This window comes from Rana temporaria, chromosome 2 (assembly GCF_905171775.1).
Source record: "Rana temporaria chromosome 2, aRanTem1.1, whole genome shotgun sequence".
NCBI lineage: Eukaryota > Metazoa > Chordata > Amphibia > Anura > Ranidae > Rana > Rana temporaria.
In genome coordinates, this window is record NC_053490.1 from 483,983,979 (window position 1) to 484,000,285 (window position 16,307).

At 40.6% G+C, this 16,307-nt stretch overlaps 1 protein-coding gene across 21 annotated transcripts in view; it reads right to left on the reverse strand.

The window, feature by feature from the left end:
- The window catches only part of ROBO2 (roundabout guidance receptor 2), a 1,260,761-nt gene that overhangs the window by 478,380 nt on the left and 766,074 nt on the right, over positions 1 to 16,307 (reverse strand). For all 21 annotated transcript variants that reach the window (XM_040338780.1, XM_040338787.1, XM_040338783.1 and 18 more), the window contains exon 2: positions 9,450 to 9,776. In XM_040338780.1, the coding sequence (XP_040194714.1) occupies positions 9,450 to 9,776 (327 nt within the window). The remainder of the gene's footprint in view (positions 1 to 9,449; positions 9,777 to 16,307) is intronic.

The window sequence follows — 16,307 nt, forward strand, 5'->3', positions numbered from 1 at the left end:
TGACAGAAAGCTCTTGAATTTGTTTATTCACACTTGTTTTATCTGTTTCCATGTGCTGTCATGTAACCTTTGGGGCTTGGAAGATGGATGACGGAGTTCAGGGCCATGAGCAGGTTGAGGTCACAGTGTCGCTGGATTTCATTAACTATATCACTCCACGAAAAGGACTCTACAAAAGGTCACCTCAGATATGTGATGAGGGAATGGAGAGGTGAATATAATTACACTTTGTTCAGCTTTACATAAATATGTCAATAGGAAATTGAAGGTAAAATTACCCTGTATATCCGCCAAATCATTTGTGAATCGCCCTCTTTGTTGAGTAATACTTTTAGTGCTGAATATCTGTTCACTTTAAATAAACTTGTAAAAAAATGTAACAGTGTTATAATCCAAGTACTGGCAACTTTAATAGCAATCTGGATACAAATAACTATTAATTTAAAGGTATATAACTATATAGGACATGCATTCAGTTAACATTTTTTAAAATTAATGCAGGTGATATGCTACTTGTATGAGTATTTAATGAGTAAAAACAATTATGTCATGCGTTCATTGTACTTGGTTTGTGCCAAAATCCATAACAGCATTATGAATGTTACATTCTAGTGTGGTACTTGAATTGCATAATGAAATTACTAGTATAACTAAATTTATATGGGAAAATAATAATGAAAAAACATTTTCCCCTATTTGTGCCAACCTAACCCGTGACTATGATCTCATCTACATTACCTAGAGGCGCGTTTTGCTATCATGCCAGTAAAACAGGATTCACACTTGGGTATACTGGAGCCTGCTTAGTTAATTTCCTATAACCAAGCTGACGCCGCTGCTCCCCGTTTGCGAGTGCGCTTGCGCAGGATCGAGCGGTGGATGCTGGGACATCAGCATCACTGCAACAGGGAAGTGCCTGATTGTGGGCTTTTAATGCCCACAGTTAAAATGGCAACGGCACAACGAGCGGAATATAAATGTAAATAGCAGACAGAATGACAGAGGAGCGGACGTTGGACACCAAATATGTGCGTTTATTTAAGCTATGTTATTAACTATTTAACTACCCCGTATTTGCGTGCGAGATCTGCTTTAATCTTCATCGATCATCCACCTATTTTGTGTGTATATATACCATTATGTATGAACATCGCATTTATGTGCCTTTGGTATTATTATCAAGATGTCAGCTCATTATATATGGCTGTGTTTTATATATGTTGTAAAGTGTATCATGTATTTCTAAACCAGGGAAATTGCATTTGATGAATACAAGTTTTATTATATGTATATATACTCCATAATATTTGTTTACAGCAACCAGTGTCATTTAAAGTCCCACTATGTATTATTTTACATATGTTGATAGTGAAGGAGATTATTTTGCTGTGGTTATGTCAGGTCATACGTTTTTACAATGTTATTTCCCAGGTGAGGAGAAACGTTCCATATTTAACTTCTCCTCCCCCAATGGTTGCTAACTTCACTAGTAATATACATTTAAACTCTACTTCTGTGCAAGGCCATTACCAAAAGAAAAAAATGCCAAACAAAATGCTTAATAACATGTGATGACCAGTTCCAGCATCACTTCCTAAAATTGTTTTGTGGCTCTGTCCACCCAAAGTATTTTTCCAGCCATCTAGACGCCATCTAAAATGTTGACCAAAAATTATAAAATAACCATCTACGAGAAACAATAGCTCTGAAGAGAAGAAGCATTGACCAATTGATTTAGGCAAGTAACAAATAAATAAATACTGACATGAAAATCCTATTTTACCTTCTAGAGCAGAAATACGTTTTCTGTGACTCCTGCCCTTTGAACAGAAGCCTATTTTTCTGAGGGAAATATTCAACAATGTTCTGCAACCCAGAACTAGCACTGGGCAGAGCACATAAATAATAATCTTGGGACTTCATTAATTTTTTATATATTTTCATTTTGGCCACTGCACCCTCTTACCCTGGTCGATAGATCAAGCTGCTATCATACATTTAACACCTGGGGCTATGACTCTGGTCTCTGGGGAAAGTCACTGGCTCACTGACTCCAGCTAGATGAGATGCATGTTTACAATTCTGTAAATATTAGAACTCATGTTTTTTGCTTATTTTTTTTTCAGGTAAAAACTGATGTTCACACACATGAACATGTTTAGTACACTGAAAACATTTTAGTTATAATTTTATTCTCAACATTATTTTGGAAACTGTGTCAACGTTAAATTGTTTTATGTTATACTATACTATCAACTTCAACCATTCCCTGCAGGAATGTCCAATTTGCATTAACAACCAAAACAATAGGTTCCGGGAAACAAAAGGAAATTTGACAACACACTGAATAAACATTATTTGTATTTCTTAGAAATATAGGAAGATGTTAATATTTTATGCTTCCAGAAGCTTCTACTTCAGTTCCAATTACTGTGAAAGATTACTCGACATTTTCATGGCTTTTACAGTAAAGATTCCTTTCTATATATGCAGATTAATCCTCTATTCTACCTGTTTCATTAAATTCCCTGGGTCTTTTTCTTCTGGTGGAAACTAAGCATTTTAGCTGAATTGGGCCAGATCCACATAGAAATAGATTGGGGGAGCGTATGTGAGATACGCTACGCCGCTGTAACTTACTTTTGGCTGCTTTGAATCCTCAAAGAATTTGCGTTGTAAGTTATGGCGGCGTAGTGTATCTATGGTGGCGTAATTAAAATTGGCGATTAGGGGGCGGGTTTCATTAAAATGAAGCGCGTCCCCGCGCCGAATGAACTGCGCATGCGCCGTCCCGAAATTTCCTGGCGTGCATTGCGCTAAATTACGTTGCTAGGACGTCATTTTTTTTTAACTTAGACGGGACTTCCGTACATTCCGATTCACGGATGACTTACGCAAAAAAAAAAAAAAAAAAAATTTCGACGCGGGAACGACGGCCATACTTAACATGGCAAGTCTAACTATACGCCGCAAAATACCAGCTTTAACTATACGCCGGAAAAAGCCGACTAGAGACGACGTAAAGGAATGCGCCGGCCGCTCGTACGTTCGTGGATCATCGGAAATAGCTAATTTGCATACCCGACGCGGAAAACGACGTGAACGCCACACAGGGGACGCCGAAGTATTGCATCTTAGTTCCGAAGGCGTACGAAGCCATACGCCTGTCAGATCTAACCCAGATGCCGTTGTATCTTGGTTTGAGGATTCAAACTAAAGATACGACGTGGGTAATTTGAAAGTACGCCGGCGTATCAGTAGATACGCCGGCGTACTCTGTCTGTGGATCTGGCCCCTGGTGTCTGCAGCAGTGTCCCCTTTAGCTTAAACACCGCCCCAGTTTCACTTAGTAGGATCTTCTGACAGCGCGGGAGTACCTCTTGTCTTTGTATTTTAGTTATTGCTTTATTTATAAAATTATATTGATATACTTCTAAACATTTGGGGGCAGATCCACGTACCCCGGCGCTTCTCTCCGCCGGGCGCAGCGTATCTAAGATACACTACGCCGCTGTAACTTATTTTTTTTTTTCAAATCCACAAAGAATTTGCGCCGTAAGTTACGGCGGCGTAGTGTATCTTTGGCGGCGTAATGGCACGGCATTCAAATCTCTGTGATGGGGGCGTGTTTTATGTAAATACGTCGTGACCCAACAGAAACAATGTTTTTTTTTAACTGCGCATGCGCCGTCCGTGAGGGTATCCCAGTGCGCATGCTTGAAATTAAACCGGAACAAGCCAATGTTTAAGACGGTGACGTCATTCTACGCAAATCACTATTCGCGAACGACTCACACAAACAACGTAAAAAATTCAAAATGACGTACGCCTGGCGGATCGATTCGAAATGCCGTTGTATCTTGTTTTGTAGATACAAAACAAAGATACGACACACAAAATTTGAAATTTCGCGACGTATCAAGAGATACGCCGGCGTAATTCTTTTGTGGATCTGCCCCTTGGTTTTTAGTAATGTTTTCCCTATTACAAATAGCCACAATTAACAGAAAAAAAAACATTAAATAATAAATGAAAAAGAATTAAAAAACAGCAATCAAGTTAAGAACGCTAAATGCTGCAATTCTTAAGCTCAACTAAGGAAAAGCCATTATTGTGTCAGATGAGGATCTACTCTGAGAATTCCCAAAGGGCTCAATTGGAGAATTCAGTCAGATATGCTTCAAAGGATGAGAAATGGTAAAACCGCTTTCCTTTTGGGGTCCGTGGTGCTGTTACAGAAATAATTCTGTGGTTTTAAATGATGTGTCGTGATCTAGCCCCCTTTATAAAACGTTTTCCTGCACTTTTATTACAACTGGTTTTACAGGGGTCTGCACTTCACTCATGACCTTCAAAGAGCTTATGTTCTGGTCTTCTTTGCACACAGAGGTTGTAAGATCAATGGGATGGAGCTAGGATAATACGCAAGTGTTTGCTCAGTGCCAATTTAAATTGCAAAATACACATGAACTGCTTTCAACAAACCATTTAAACCAGTGGCAACAACAAATTCATTATGCAATGAGTGTGATTTCACAACAGTGAATTAACATTTCAAAACACATTGAGATATTTTAATCGTCAATGATGTGTGATAATGGGTACAATATTCAAAAGCGATCTCTCTACCATTTAGAAGAAAAGGTATTCAAATAAATAATTAAAACTTTGCACTTGGACAGTTTATTTCTCAAATTGTTATTTAGAATAATAATAAATAAAAAAAAAAAGATTGTAGGGATGATTTTTCAGAATGTGAAGAACGGAATAATTTTTGCTTATGGCAACCAATGGTATGACACTTTTCTTGCCTAATTTGACTAAGAAAAGAAGTAGAAACTGGGTACTACTGATGACACAAAGGGCCAGATTCACAAAAGAGATACAACGGCGTATCTCCTGATACGCCGTCGTATCTCTGTGTTAGGGCCGTCCTAACTATGCGACTGATTCATAGAATCAGTTACGCATAGCTAGCCCTAAGATCCGACAGGTGTAATTGAATTACACTGTCGGATCTTAAGGATGCAATTCTAGGCCGGCCGCTAGGTGGCGAGGCCATTGCGGTCGGCGCAGAATATGCAAATGACTAGTTACGGCGATCCCCGAACGTCCGCGCTGCCCGTCGAACTAACTTTAAGGTGTTTTCCGTCGAGTTACGCCGCGTAAAATTAGGGCTGAGCCCTAGTTGTCCTAAGCCATGTTAAGTATGGCCGTCGTTCTCGCGTAGAAATTTTAAAAAAAAAGTTGTTTGCGTAAGTCTTCCGTGAATGGCGCTGGACGCCATTTACGTTAACGTCAAAACAAATGACGTCCGTGCAACGTCATTTAGCGCAATGCACGTTGGGTAATTTACCCGACGGAGCATGCGCAGTACGTTCGGCGTGGGAACGCGCCTAATTTAAATGGTGCCCGCCGAGCGCATTTACGATACACCGCCGCAAGTTTACAGGTAAGAGTTCTGAGAATCAGGCACTTACGCTGTAAACCTGCAGCGGTGTAACGTAAATCACATACGTTACACTGCCCAGGAGCAACGTAATTCTATGTGAATCTGGCCCAATGTTTCCATCGCTACCATCGACATCTTTCTTTATCCTCCCTGGCAGTCTGGTTATGTCAGTATTTTGGAATGTCAAAGCGGTACAAATTCGTATGCCGCGTACACGCGACCGGTTTTTCCATCTGAATAAACTCTGACATGTTTTTTCCAACGGAAATCCACTCATGTTGTCTTGCATACACACGGACACACCAAATTACGAACGTCAAAAACACAGTGACGTACAACACTACGGCAAGCCTAGAAAAATAAAGTTCAATGCTTCCGAGCATGCGTCAAATTGTTTCCGAGCATGCGTGTTTTTTTCTCCGTCGGAATTCCATACAGACGAACGGAATTTCCGATAGAATTTCTGGAAAAAAAGAGAACATCTTCTCTTTCTAAGTCCGTCAGAATTTCCAACGGAAAAAGTCAAATGGGGCATACACACGGTTTGAATAGCCGATGAAAAATTCTGTGTGAATGAATGAATGAATGACTTGTATAGCGCTACACATGCGAACTGAATCGCCTCTAGGCGCTTTTTACAGCCAGTGTCTGCTTGGCTGGTGCGAACATTTTACCCCGTAGGATCACGACACGCTTGGGACACAGTCATACACACAGATATACATATATATATATGTGTACGCGGCATTAGGAATAACTCACTTAAATCTGTCCAAACAAGAGTCTAGTAGACACCCCGGGAATGGTAAAGTTTAAAACACAAAATCATAAATTATAATAAAATAAATTATAAATAATAATAAAAAAATATATATAATAATAATTAATTTAATTCAATAATGTAATCAAATAAAAAAACACTGAAATTTGTCCAAGCAAATCACTATTTGTTTATAGTTTATTTGTTTACAGCTCAATGTTGCAAGTGATTGTAATTCACTATCACGGTTTTCTAGCTGGTCTAACACCGATTTTGACCTCAAAGGATGCTTTTTGGATGCCATGGAAGTTCTCAAGTTTCCAGGCAGAAAAACAGTAAAAGTGCAGGCAGGGCACTGGACATGGCACTAGGGAAAATTGTTTGATACAGTAATGTAATCCTAACAGATTACAATGTATTGTGTATGTCATGTTTTGTTTATTCTTTAAAATTCTGCGCCAGTTCTGTCCCTGGTTCTGCCCCCCCCCCCCGGAAAGACAGATGCCAGTGATCCATCAGATTAGGCAACCCGTCATATCTTGAAACCAAAGTGACATTGCATCGCCGCCATCTTGCTACACCCGACACTCGTCCGCAGTAAGGATACAGTGAGAAGGCGCAAAGCGGTCATCTTTTTACACCCACGGGAGTTTAGCATTTCGCACTTATTTGTAACAATAAACAGAGCTTACTGCATTTATTGGCGTATAACACTCACTTTTGTACCCTGAAAATAGAGGGTAAACTGTGCCTGCGTGTTATATGCCAACTTCCCTCTTAAAGTTAGGGTGCGTGTTATACGCCGATAAATACGGTATCTAGTGATATACAGTATTTTCAAATCCACCAGACCGTTTTGATATTGAATTGTAAAGGCAGCAGTGTTCTGTTTAGATCAGCAAACCTCTGAGATCAGAAGGCATGCTGATGCTTTCAACATCAAAAGAGTATCACATATTTCTAAATACTGTATTTTAGTATGTTATTATTATTATTATTATTATTATTATTATTATTATACAGGATTTATATAGCGCCAACAGTTTGCACAGCGCTTTACAACATCAGGGAATAAGCTCTGTTTATTGGTACAAATAAGTGTGAAATGCAAAACTCTGGTGGGTGTAAAAAGATATTTGCTTGCCTCCTGTATCTGTACGGTGGACGAGTGAGAGGTGTAGCAAGATGGTAGCGACGGAACGTCACTTCCGTTACAAGATATGACGGGTCACCTAATCTGATGGCACACAGGCATCGGCAGGAGGACACACCGGGAGGACATTGGGGATCGTAGGGACAAGGTAAGTAACACAACAGTGCAATCCGAGTGTGGCTCTGGGTTACCACTTTTGGTACTGAAAATTAAACCCGAGCCACACTCGGGATTACCGCCAGGAAGCTTAACAAATCAGCAGCCATAGTCACTGCAGGCCACATTCAGTTTAAGGAGATACAGAATGGAGAGAATATTGAACTGAGTGTTCAGGTATTGCACATTAGATTTTTGGAGTGAGTCCTTTGAAGCCAGCAAGATAGCTTAAACAAATTTAAATAGCTTTTGGATTATCTTTTACTTGTAAAGATTATTGCTAACTTTTTGCTTTAATACACTATATTGTCAAAAATATTGGGACACCTGCCTTTACACGCACATGATCTTTAATGGTATCCCAGTCTTAGTCGATAGGGTTTAATACTGAGTTGGCCCACCCTTTGCAGCTATAACAGCTTCAACTCATCTGGGAAGGCTGTCCACAAGGTTTAGGAGTGTGTACATGGCAATATTAAACCATTCTTTCAGAAGCACATTTATGAGGTCAGGCACTGATGTAGAATAAGAAGGCCTGGCTCGCAGTCTCAGCTGTAATTCATGCTGCCAAAGGTGTTCTATCAGGTTGAGGTCAGGACTCTGTGCAGGCCAGTCAAGTTACTCCACCCCAAACTCGCTCATCTATATCTTTATGGACCTTGCTTAGTGCACTGGTGTGCAGTCATTTTGGAACAGGAAGGGGCCATCCCCAAACTGTTCCCACAAAGTTGGGAGCATTAAAATGTCCAAAATATCTTGGTATGCTGACGCCTTAAGTGTTCTCTTCACTGGAACTAAAAAGCAAAGCCCAACCCCTGAAAAACAACCCCACACCATAATCCCCCCTTCCAAAAAATTATTTGGTCAACTCAAAATTGAAACCTACGCATTAAGACTGGGATGTCATTAAAGTTCATGTGCATGTAAAGGCAGGTGTCCCGATAATTTTTACAATATAGTGTGTGTTTCAATTAATGAATATTATTGAATAGGTTAATGGCTTGAATTCCAAAAGAGCACTTACTTACCAATGATAAGGCACAATTTTTAGAACTAAATGAGTCAGGGCACTAGTAGTGAAAATTTTGAAAGTTAATATAAAAAAGACAAGAGAAAGCTGACAGTGGAAATACGAGAAACCATCAAAAGAAAGAAAAAGAGTAATAGAGAAATAATGAGAAACAAAAAGATAAAAGTGAGAAAAAGATAAAGGCAGTAATACACAGAAAAATAGAATTTATACTAATGAAAGGCGTTATTCAGCTAAAAGAAATGAATTGGAATACCAATCCTCTTGGTGTATGATTATGCATGGACATGACCCGTGGCCTTGGCTCCTTGGGTTCAATGCAGGAAATGCATAGAAACACTGAGCTTTTAAGGCTGATACTATAACACACCTAACATGACCAACATGACCAACTGGCTGTCAACCCTTCAGCCTCCAAACAGGTCAGTGGAAGTACGAGCATTGGGATCCCTATTTTTCAGCCAAAGAAATGTTCTTGCCAAAAATTCCAAAAATGCCCAAGGACTGCCAACAACTGTAAGTTGATATATTATAATATATAGACACTGTAGATATAGTAGAACTGCCTACAGAGGAACAAAACCATACATTTAAGTGTTTCTCAAAATAGGTTCATTCAAAGCATGCTGTGAATGATAACTCTGACAGTTGCCAGTTTGCCAATGTCAACTGAACTGTTAAGCCATCAATTGGCTACAGTCATAGCTGATCACATATGCAACACCATGACAACTGTACATCAAACATGACCAAGATGGCATCCTCCTTGACTGTAAAGCATAGGAGAGTTTTAATTCCACTGTCATGAGGTAGCATTTCTTCCAGTGTTTCAAGATCATAAATGTGTAATTATTGTACAGTAATACATTTTTCATGTAAAGTCAAAAGATGAACTTACAAGCAACTTCGAGTGACGCATTACGACTCATGGCTTCTCCAAGGTAGTTCCGTGCAACGCATACATAATTCCCCTCATCTGGCTTACTCCGACGTCCGTGAACAATACGTAAGAAAAATAAAGATCCGCTGGGGAGCAGCATTCGGTGGGAGCGTGGGTCATCTTTATCTGTCTCTACCCGCTCAAGGTCTTTGTACCATTCTATGGTGGGTACTGGTCTACCTTCTGCTTTACAGTTCAATGTTGTGGGCTCTCCTTTAGAAACAATGACATCTGATGGATGTTCCACTATCCGAGGAGCAAAGTCTTCCTGGCGGAGACGAGATCCTAGAAAAACAGAGCAAAAATGTGGCATTTATAATCATAGCTTATAACAAAAAGAGGTCAATACCATACAAAAAATAGAAATGTGTAAATGCCTGATTTGAGCAAAAATACACTCATAAACACAATACCGGTATTTGAAACACTTGAAAGATGGCACATTCTTGCACAAGCTCTGCCTACTTGTATAATGCAATTATTTTAGAATTAATTAATGTTGGACTATGCTGTATTCATAACTTATTTTTAACTGTACCAATCACCAAACTAGATAAAGGAGAGATGGCTTCATGTATCTTTTCAACTTTAGTGATTCTAATGCCCCTTTTGAACATCCCTACCTCCTCTTTCTTCATAAGCTAATATGCTGATTTTAGCAAGAAATGTCCAGAGTTGGCCAGAAAGGGGAAACAAATGAACGAACAATGCATCATAATTTATAGATTTTGATGATTGGTGATGCCTTAGGCCATGGGTGCTCAATCTGTGGCCCTTCAGCTGTTGCAGAACTACAAATCCCATCATACCTCTGCCTTTGGGAGTCATGCTTGTAATTGTCATCCTTACAATACCTCATAGGAGTTTTGCGACAGCTGGAGGGCCACAGGTTGAGCACGCCTGCCTTAGGCACTGGACTACAAATGGCATTATGCCCAATACAGCCTAAAACATAAATATATTTTTAGGTTCAGTAGTTCACCACTTCAGCCCCAGAAGATTTTACCCCCTTCATCACCAGGTCATTTCTTTCGATACGGCACTGCGTTACTTTAACTGACAATTGTGACTCTGTACCCAAATAAAATGAATGCCCTTTTTTCCCCGCACAAATATAGCTTTCTTTTTGTGGTATTTGATCACTTCTGCAGTTTTTTTTATAAATATATTTTCTGCTATAAAACATATCCAATAAAAAATTAGGTTTACACAAAAGCGATAGCGTCTACAAAATAGGGAATACATTTATGGCATTTTTATTATTATTTTTTATTTTACTAGTAATGGCGGCGATCAGTGATTTTTAGGGGGACTGCATTGCAGCGGACAGATCGGACACCTAACTGACTTTTTTTTACACTTTTTTGGGAACCAGTGACACTAATACAGTAATCAGTGCTAAAAATATGCACTGACACTGTAATAATAACACTGACAGGGAAGGGGTTATCAAGGGGTTAATATTAGGGGAGATCAAGGGGTTAACTGTGTTCCCTGGGTGTGTTTACTAAATGTATGGGGGATGGGCTGCAGGGGATAACACCGAGATCTGTCTTCCTGCATAGCAGAAAGACAAGATCTCAGTGTAATCCTTGTCACGGTCCCTACCGTGCCAAGCAGACGGCGAGGCGTGGTTGTGCCCCAAGTGGCTATAGGTGGTATTGAACCTGGGACCTCTCTGTTGCTGCTTCAGTTATTTACTTCTGAGCCACTCCTCAGTTTGGTATTCTGCTTACTTTCCAGCTAAGCCTGGTTCTGAATGATGTGCTGATCGCCTTTCTCTGGATCTCCTTGCAATCTGCACCTGTCCCTCCTGGTCCAGCTGAGGTTACCCAATCAACTAGGGTATAAAACACTGCCTCGCTCTGAGGGATTTGTCAGTTCATTGTTCTGTCCTATCATTGCCAAAGGTTCCTGTGTTCCTGTATGCCTGTGTTTTGTTTCAGCTACAAGACTGACTCCGGCTTCTGACCCTGGCTATGTTTATCGTTCATTCTGAATTCTGAAATCCCTGACCACAGCTTAACTTTGACTATCCTTTGGCAAATCCCTGTCAAGCCCCCATGCTCAGACTCACAGCCCAGGTAGCTTCTTACTTTTTTACCGTGGGCTGTGTGTATTTGCAAGGGTGAGCATACAACTCTGCATTATGGACTCCAACCAAGGTAAGCCCTTACAATCCTCTGTCAGAACAGAGATCTGCCTTGTTTACTTCAGCAGATTCCCATTCTGCCTCTGTGGGGAATAATCATGGGCAGGCGGCGGACACCGAGTACACTTGATCCGCTGATTGCCTCCCCTGCCGGAAGCTAGTGCATGCATCTCCATACCGGTACGGCGATTCGCACAGCGGCAGGATAACTGCGGTGGGTTGTCAGAAAGCGGTTAAAGAAAACATTCAAGGAAACTGGGAACCACTCAATGATTTTCTTGGTGTAGATATCAGCAACAATACTAAGCTAGGCCGTGGAATTTAAATAATGCTTAATTGGTAATAAGGGGCCCAAAGTGTGCCAAGAATCCAGGGATCTCTAAACTACGGCCCTCCATTTTTTTCGGAAATACATGTCCCATGACGACATTGTAAAACTCTGACATTCACAGACATGACTAGGCATAATGGGAATTGTAGCTCCTGAACAACTGGAGGGCCATAGTTTGGAGACCCCTGGTCTAGACGCAACAGCCACAACAAGGCCAAATGATGGTGTCATGCTTCTCTGGTATTCCTCATAATGAAGAATAGACAAGTTATTGGGGATCCCAGCTGTGAAAGCTTTGCTGGGGCATAGAGGGAGCTGACCAAGACACAATCTACTCTCATCGCCCCAGGCTCCAAAGTATATAGAATATCAGGCTGTGATTAAACCAGCAACTGCCCAATCAAACCTGAAATGTCAGTTTTGGGTGGAAATATGAAAAGCATTAAAGTAGTCTTGCGACTAGAATATATATTGTCCCAATATATATAATTATTTACCTGTGCTATACTGGGGAATCAGTGGGCTCCAATAATGTCCTTCCCACATGGACATTAATAGGGAATATGACGAGTTTAAGGCATGCATATATATGCAAGTCCTGATAGTCTGGACAGTTGTTATTGTTACTCAGTAACCTGTCTGATGAGTGGAATGGAACGCAGAGCCTCTAAGGCGGGAAGCAGAAGCACTCACCATCCAACAACCATCTGTCCATAGTCAAATAAACAAGAAATTGCAGAAGTAGTGCAACAGTGCATGTAAAGATCAGGTAGCAGACACAAGACTCCCTTTCCTGTTTTAAGAATAGGAAGCAACCCAGCTGTTACACAGGTCTTGGGAGGCCAGTCTGGGGGGGCATAACTTGCTCTAATTATTACTAAACTGTACCATCCCTTGTAAGATTCCCCCGTAAAGCGTATCTTGCTGCAGTGAACCATCTGTCATCAATATTAAATCAACACCATCTCTTATTTTTAGAAAAATCACATCTTCTACCGACATTACTTTAATTTATCAAGGTAATAAAAATATAACTCATACACAGAGACTTAACAAATCAAGTCGCACAACAACAAGTTAAGTATTAATACCGATGACCATAAAAATAATGTACAAATAAACACAATATAAAATCTTAATTAAATATTTCCTAATAAAAAATAAGTTCATATACTTTAGCTAGCTACAATACACTTTACGTTTAAGTAATCTAGCAATTTAGCCGTATATTCTGTTACCTGCCATGTAAGACTATGGGAGGCTTAATAGTGACAGTTGCCAGTATACTTTAAGATGATTGAATGGGAAGTCAGCTGTGTTAGCTAAGGTACATTCAAGATAATGTAGTATGATTACCAAGGCCCTGTACACAGCACCTCAGAACATTTTGTTACCCAGGTTGAAAAAAAAGCAACAAAAAAACTTCAGTAAATCTACTATGGAGTAAGGGATTTTTTTTATATTTAGGCTCATAAAAACTCACTCACATTGCAACAAGAGTGTTTCTACATACCAAAATGCATATTACTTGGCATCCAATTGTGTTCAATGGGTCTGGTGTACATCCACTATATTACCAAAAGTATTGGGATGTCTGCCTTTACAGGCCAATGAACTTTAATGGCATCCCAGTCGTAGTCCGTCGGGTTCAGGATTGAGTTGGCCCACCCTTTGCGGCTACAATGTTTAGGAGTGTGTCTATGGGAATGTTTGACTATTCTTCTAAAAGCATATTTATGAGTTCAGGCACTGATGTTGGACAAAAAGGCCTGGCTCACAGTCTCCGCTCTAATTTACCCCAAAGGTGTTCTATCTATCGTTTTGAGGTCAGGACTCTGTGCAGGTCAGTTATGTTCCTCCCCAATAAACATTCGCTCATCCATGTCTTTATGGACCTTGCTGTGTGCACTGGTCCAAATAATTTAGTGGAGAAGGGAATATGGTCTGGGATTGTTTTTCAGGGGTTGGTCTTGGCCCCTTAGTTCCAGTGAAGGAAACACTTAAGGCATCAGCATACCAAGACTGTTTGGACAATTTCATGCTCCCAACTTTGTAGGAACAGTTTGGGGATGGCCCCTTCCTGTTCCAACAAGACTGCCCACCAGTGCACAAAGCAAGGTAAATAAAGACATGGATGAGTGAGTTTGGGGTAGAAGAACTTGACTGGCCTGCATAGAGTCCTGACCTCAGCCCGATAGAACACCTTTGGGATGAATTAGAGCGGGGACTATAAGCCACACCTTTTCATCCAACATCAGTCCCTGACCTCTCAAGAATGGTCAAACATTGCCAAAAACACACTCCTAAACCTTGTGGACAGCCTTATCAGAAGAGTTGAAGCAGTTATAGCTGCAAAGGGTGGGCCATCTCAATATTGAACCCTACGGACTAAGACTGGGATGTCTTGCATATGCATGTAAAGGCAGGTGTCGCAATACTTTTGACAATATAGTGTATATGCATTGCATTAAAAAAATGCTCAGGTATGCCTATTAATGCATTAATGTGCATTAGCAGGCCCATAGAAGCACATGGAAGCTCATAGTGTCATTCACTGCCAATGCATGGTTATTGAAACCCACAACAAGCAATGTGCTTTTGGCTTAGCTCGTAGAAAAATAATCCAGTGCTACTACCCATAAGAACCACCATTAGTAGAGCGCCCAGGTTCTCGCTCTGCAGTGACACAGCTGAGAGTAATTGTCCATAGAAGTGATCTGCACAACTGATGGTGCTCTAAAATCTTTATTTTATTAGAAAAATCACAGTGTACAAGTTACAGTAAGCCTGGGTTCACACTGCTGCTGTGTGAGACACATTCCTGTGTGAATCACATGGGATTTCTGGGTGCCATTTGAGCCATGGATTTGTATGGCTCCAATTGCACAGCATTTGCACCAAACTGGTGCAGGACCCTTTTTTTTGTCCGCACTAGAAATTGGATCGCATGGCTGTTCAAACCCATGGGATCTGATTTGGTAAATCGCTCTGCATTTTGTAAACCAGTTGCAGGGTGTTGTTAAATTCACATACACTCCAAAATCTGTTTGCATGGACGGGTTACGATTTAGATGTGGTGTCGAATCAGCAGTGAATGTGCTGTAAATTCGCACTGCATCTGATGTGAACCCAGGCTAAGGCCTCGTACAGACGAGGGGTTATCCGCTGGAAACGGTCCGCCGGACCGTTTCCAGCGGACATTCCTCCTCCGGATTTTGATCCGATGGCTTGTACACACCATCAGATCAAAATCCGCGTGGAAAACATCCGCGGTCACGTGTCGCACCGTCGCCGCGACGATGACGCGGCGACGTGCGCGACGCTGGAAGGTAAATACTTCCACGCATGCGTCGAATCATTACGACGCATGCGAGGGATGGGAGCGGACGGACTGATCCGGTGAGTCTGTACAGACGACCGGATCAGTCCGCTGGACTGGATTCCAGCGGATAGATTTTGTAGCATGCTACAAAATTTTTATCCGCTGGGAATCCGTCGGCTGAATTTTTATCCGCGGAAAATTGTCCGCTCGGGCCTACGCACAACCAGATCTATCCGCTGGAACTGATCCGCGGATAAATCCCAGCGGATAGATCGGGTCGTGTGTACGGGGCCTTACAGGCAGTTGACGTGTTTCAGCCTACAAGGCTTTAATCATAACTATATTGCAGCATATAACTACAAAATATATAGTAGCAAAAAACAAAGGCTCTTTTTGCTTAGCTACATTTGGAAAGTGACAGGCTCTTCCAACACTTTGCTAAATGGTGAGCATCTAATTCAAGAAAATGCACAATGAAAATGTACGCTGAAAAATGGGTGACAAATATGCATAAAAACAGATATGCATAAGTGTAAAGCCAGCCTAAATGTTGGTGTGATAAATAATTAACCGCACTAGTCAAATTACAAAAAATAAAAAAATGTAATAAAAAAAAAACACTTTATCTAAATTACAAAAATAGTGCTTAATGTCTTTCCAATCACACAATAATACATTGTTATGAATTATTATCACTCTAGCTTTTAACAAAAACAGTTCTCAATTATGCAATGTGAAAAATCCCAGGTAAATAAATAATTGTCCCACTATGCAAGTTCAGGTGCTTTTAATACAAATATCTTAGGTGCTTGCTCCACTTTGTGCAAAAGGTGCCCCACATGCAATTGCAATCACCAGAATTTTTTGACCAACTATCTAGTATGACCAAACTCGCTTGTGGGGCATGTCCCTTTTAAATTTGTTGCATGTTAGTGCTAGTCCGGTATTAGGGATCCACTAGTACCACTGGTAATAGAGGAAAACCCATAGTGTAAGAAAAATTAGGTAATA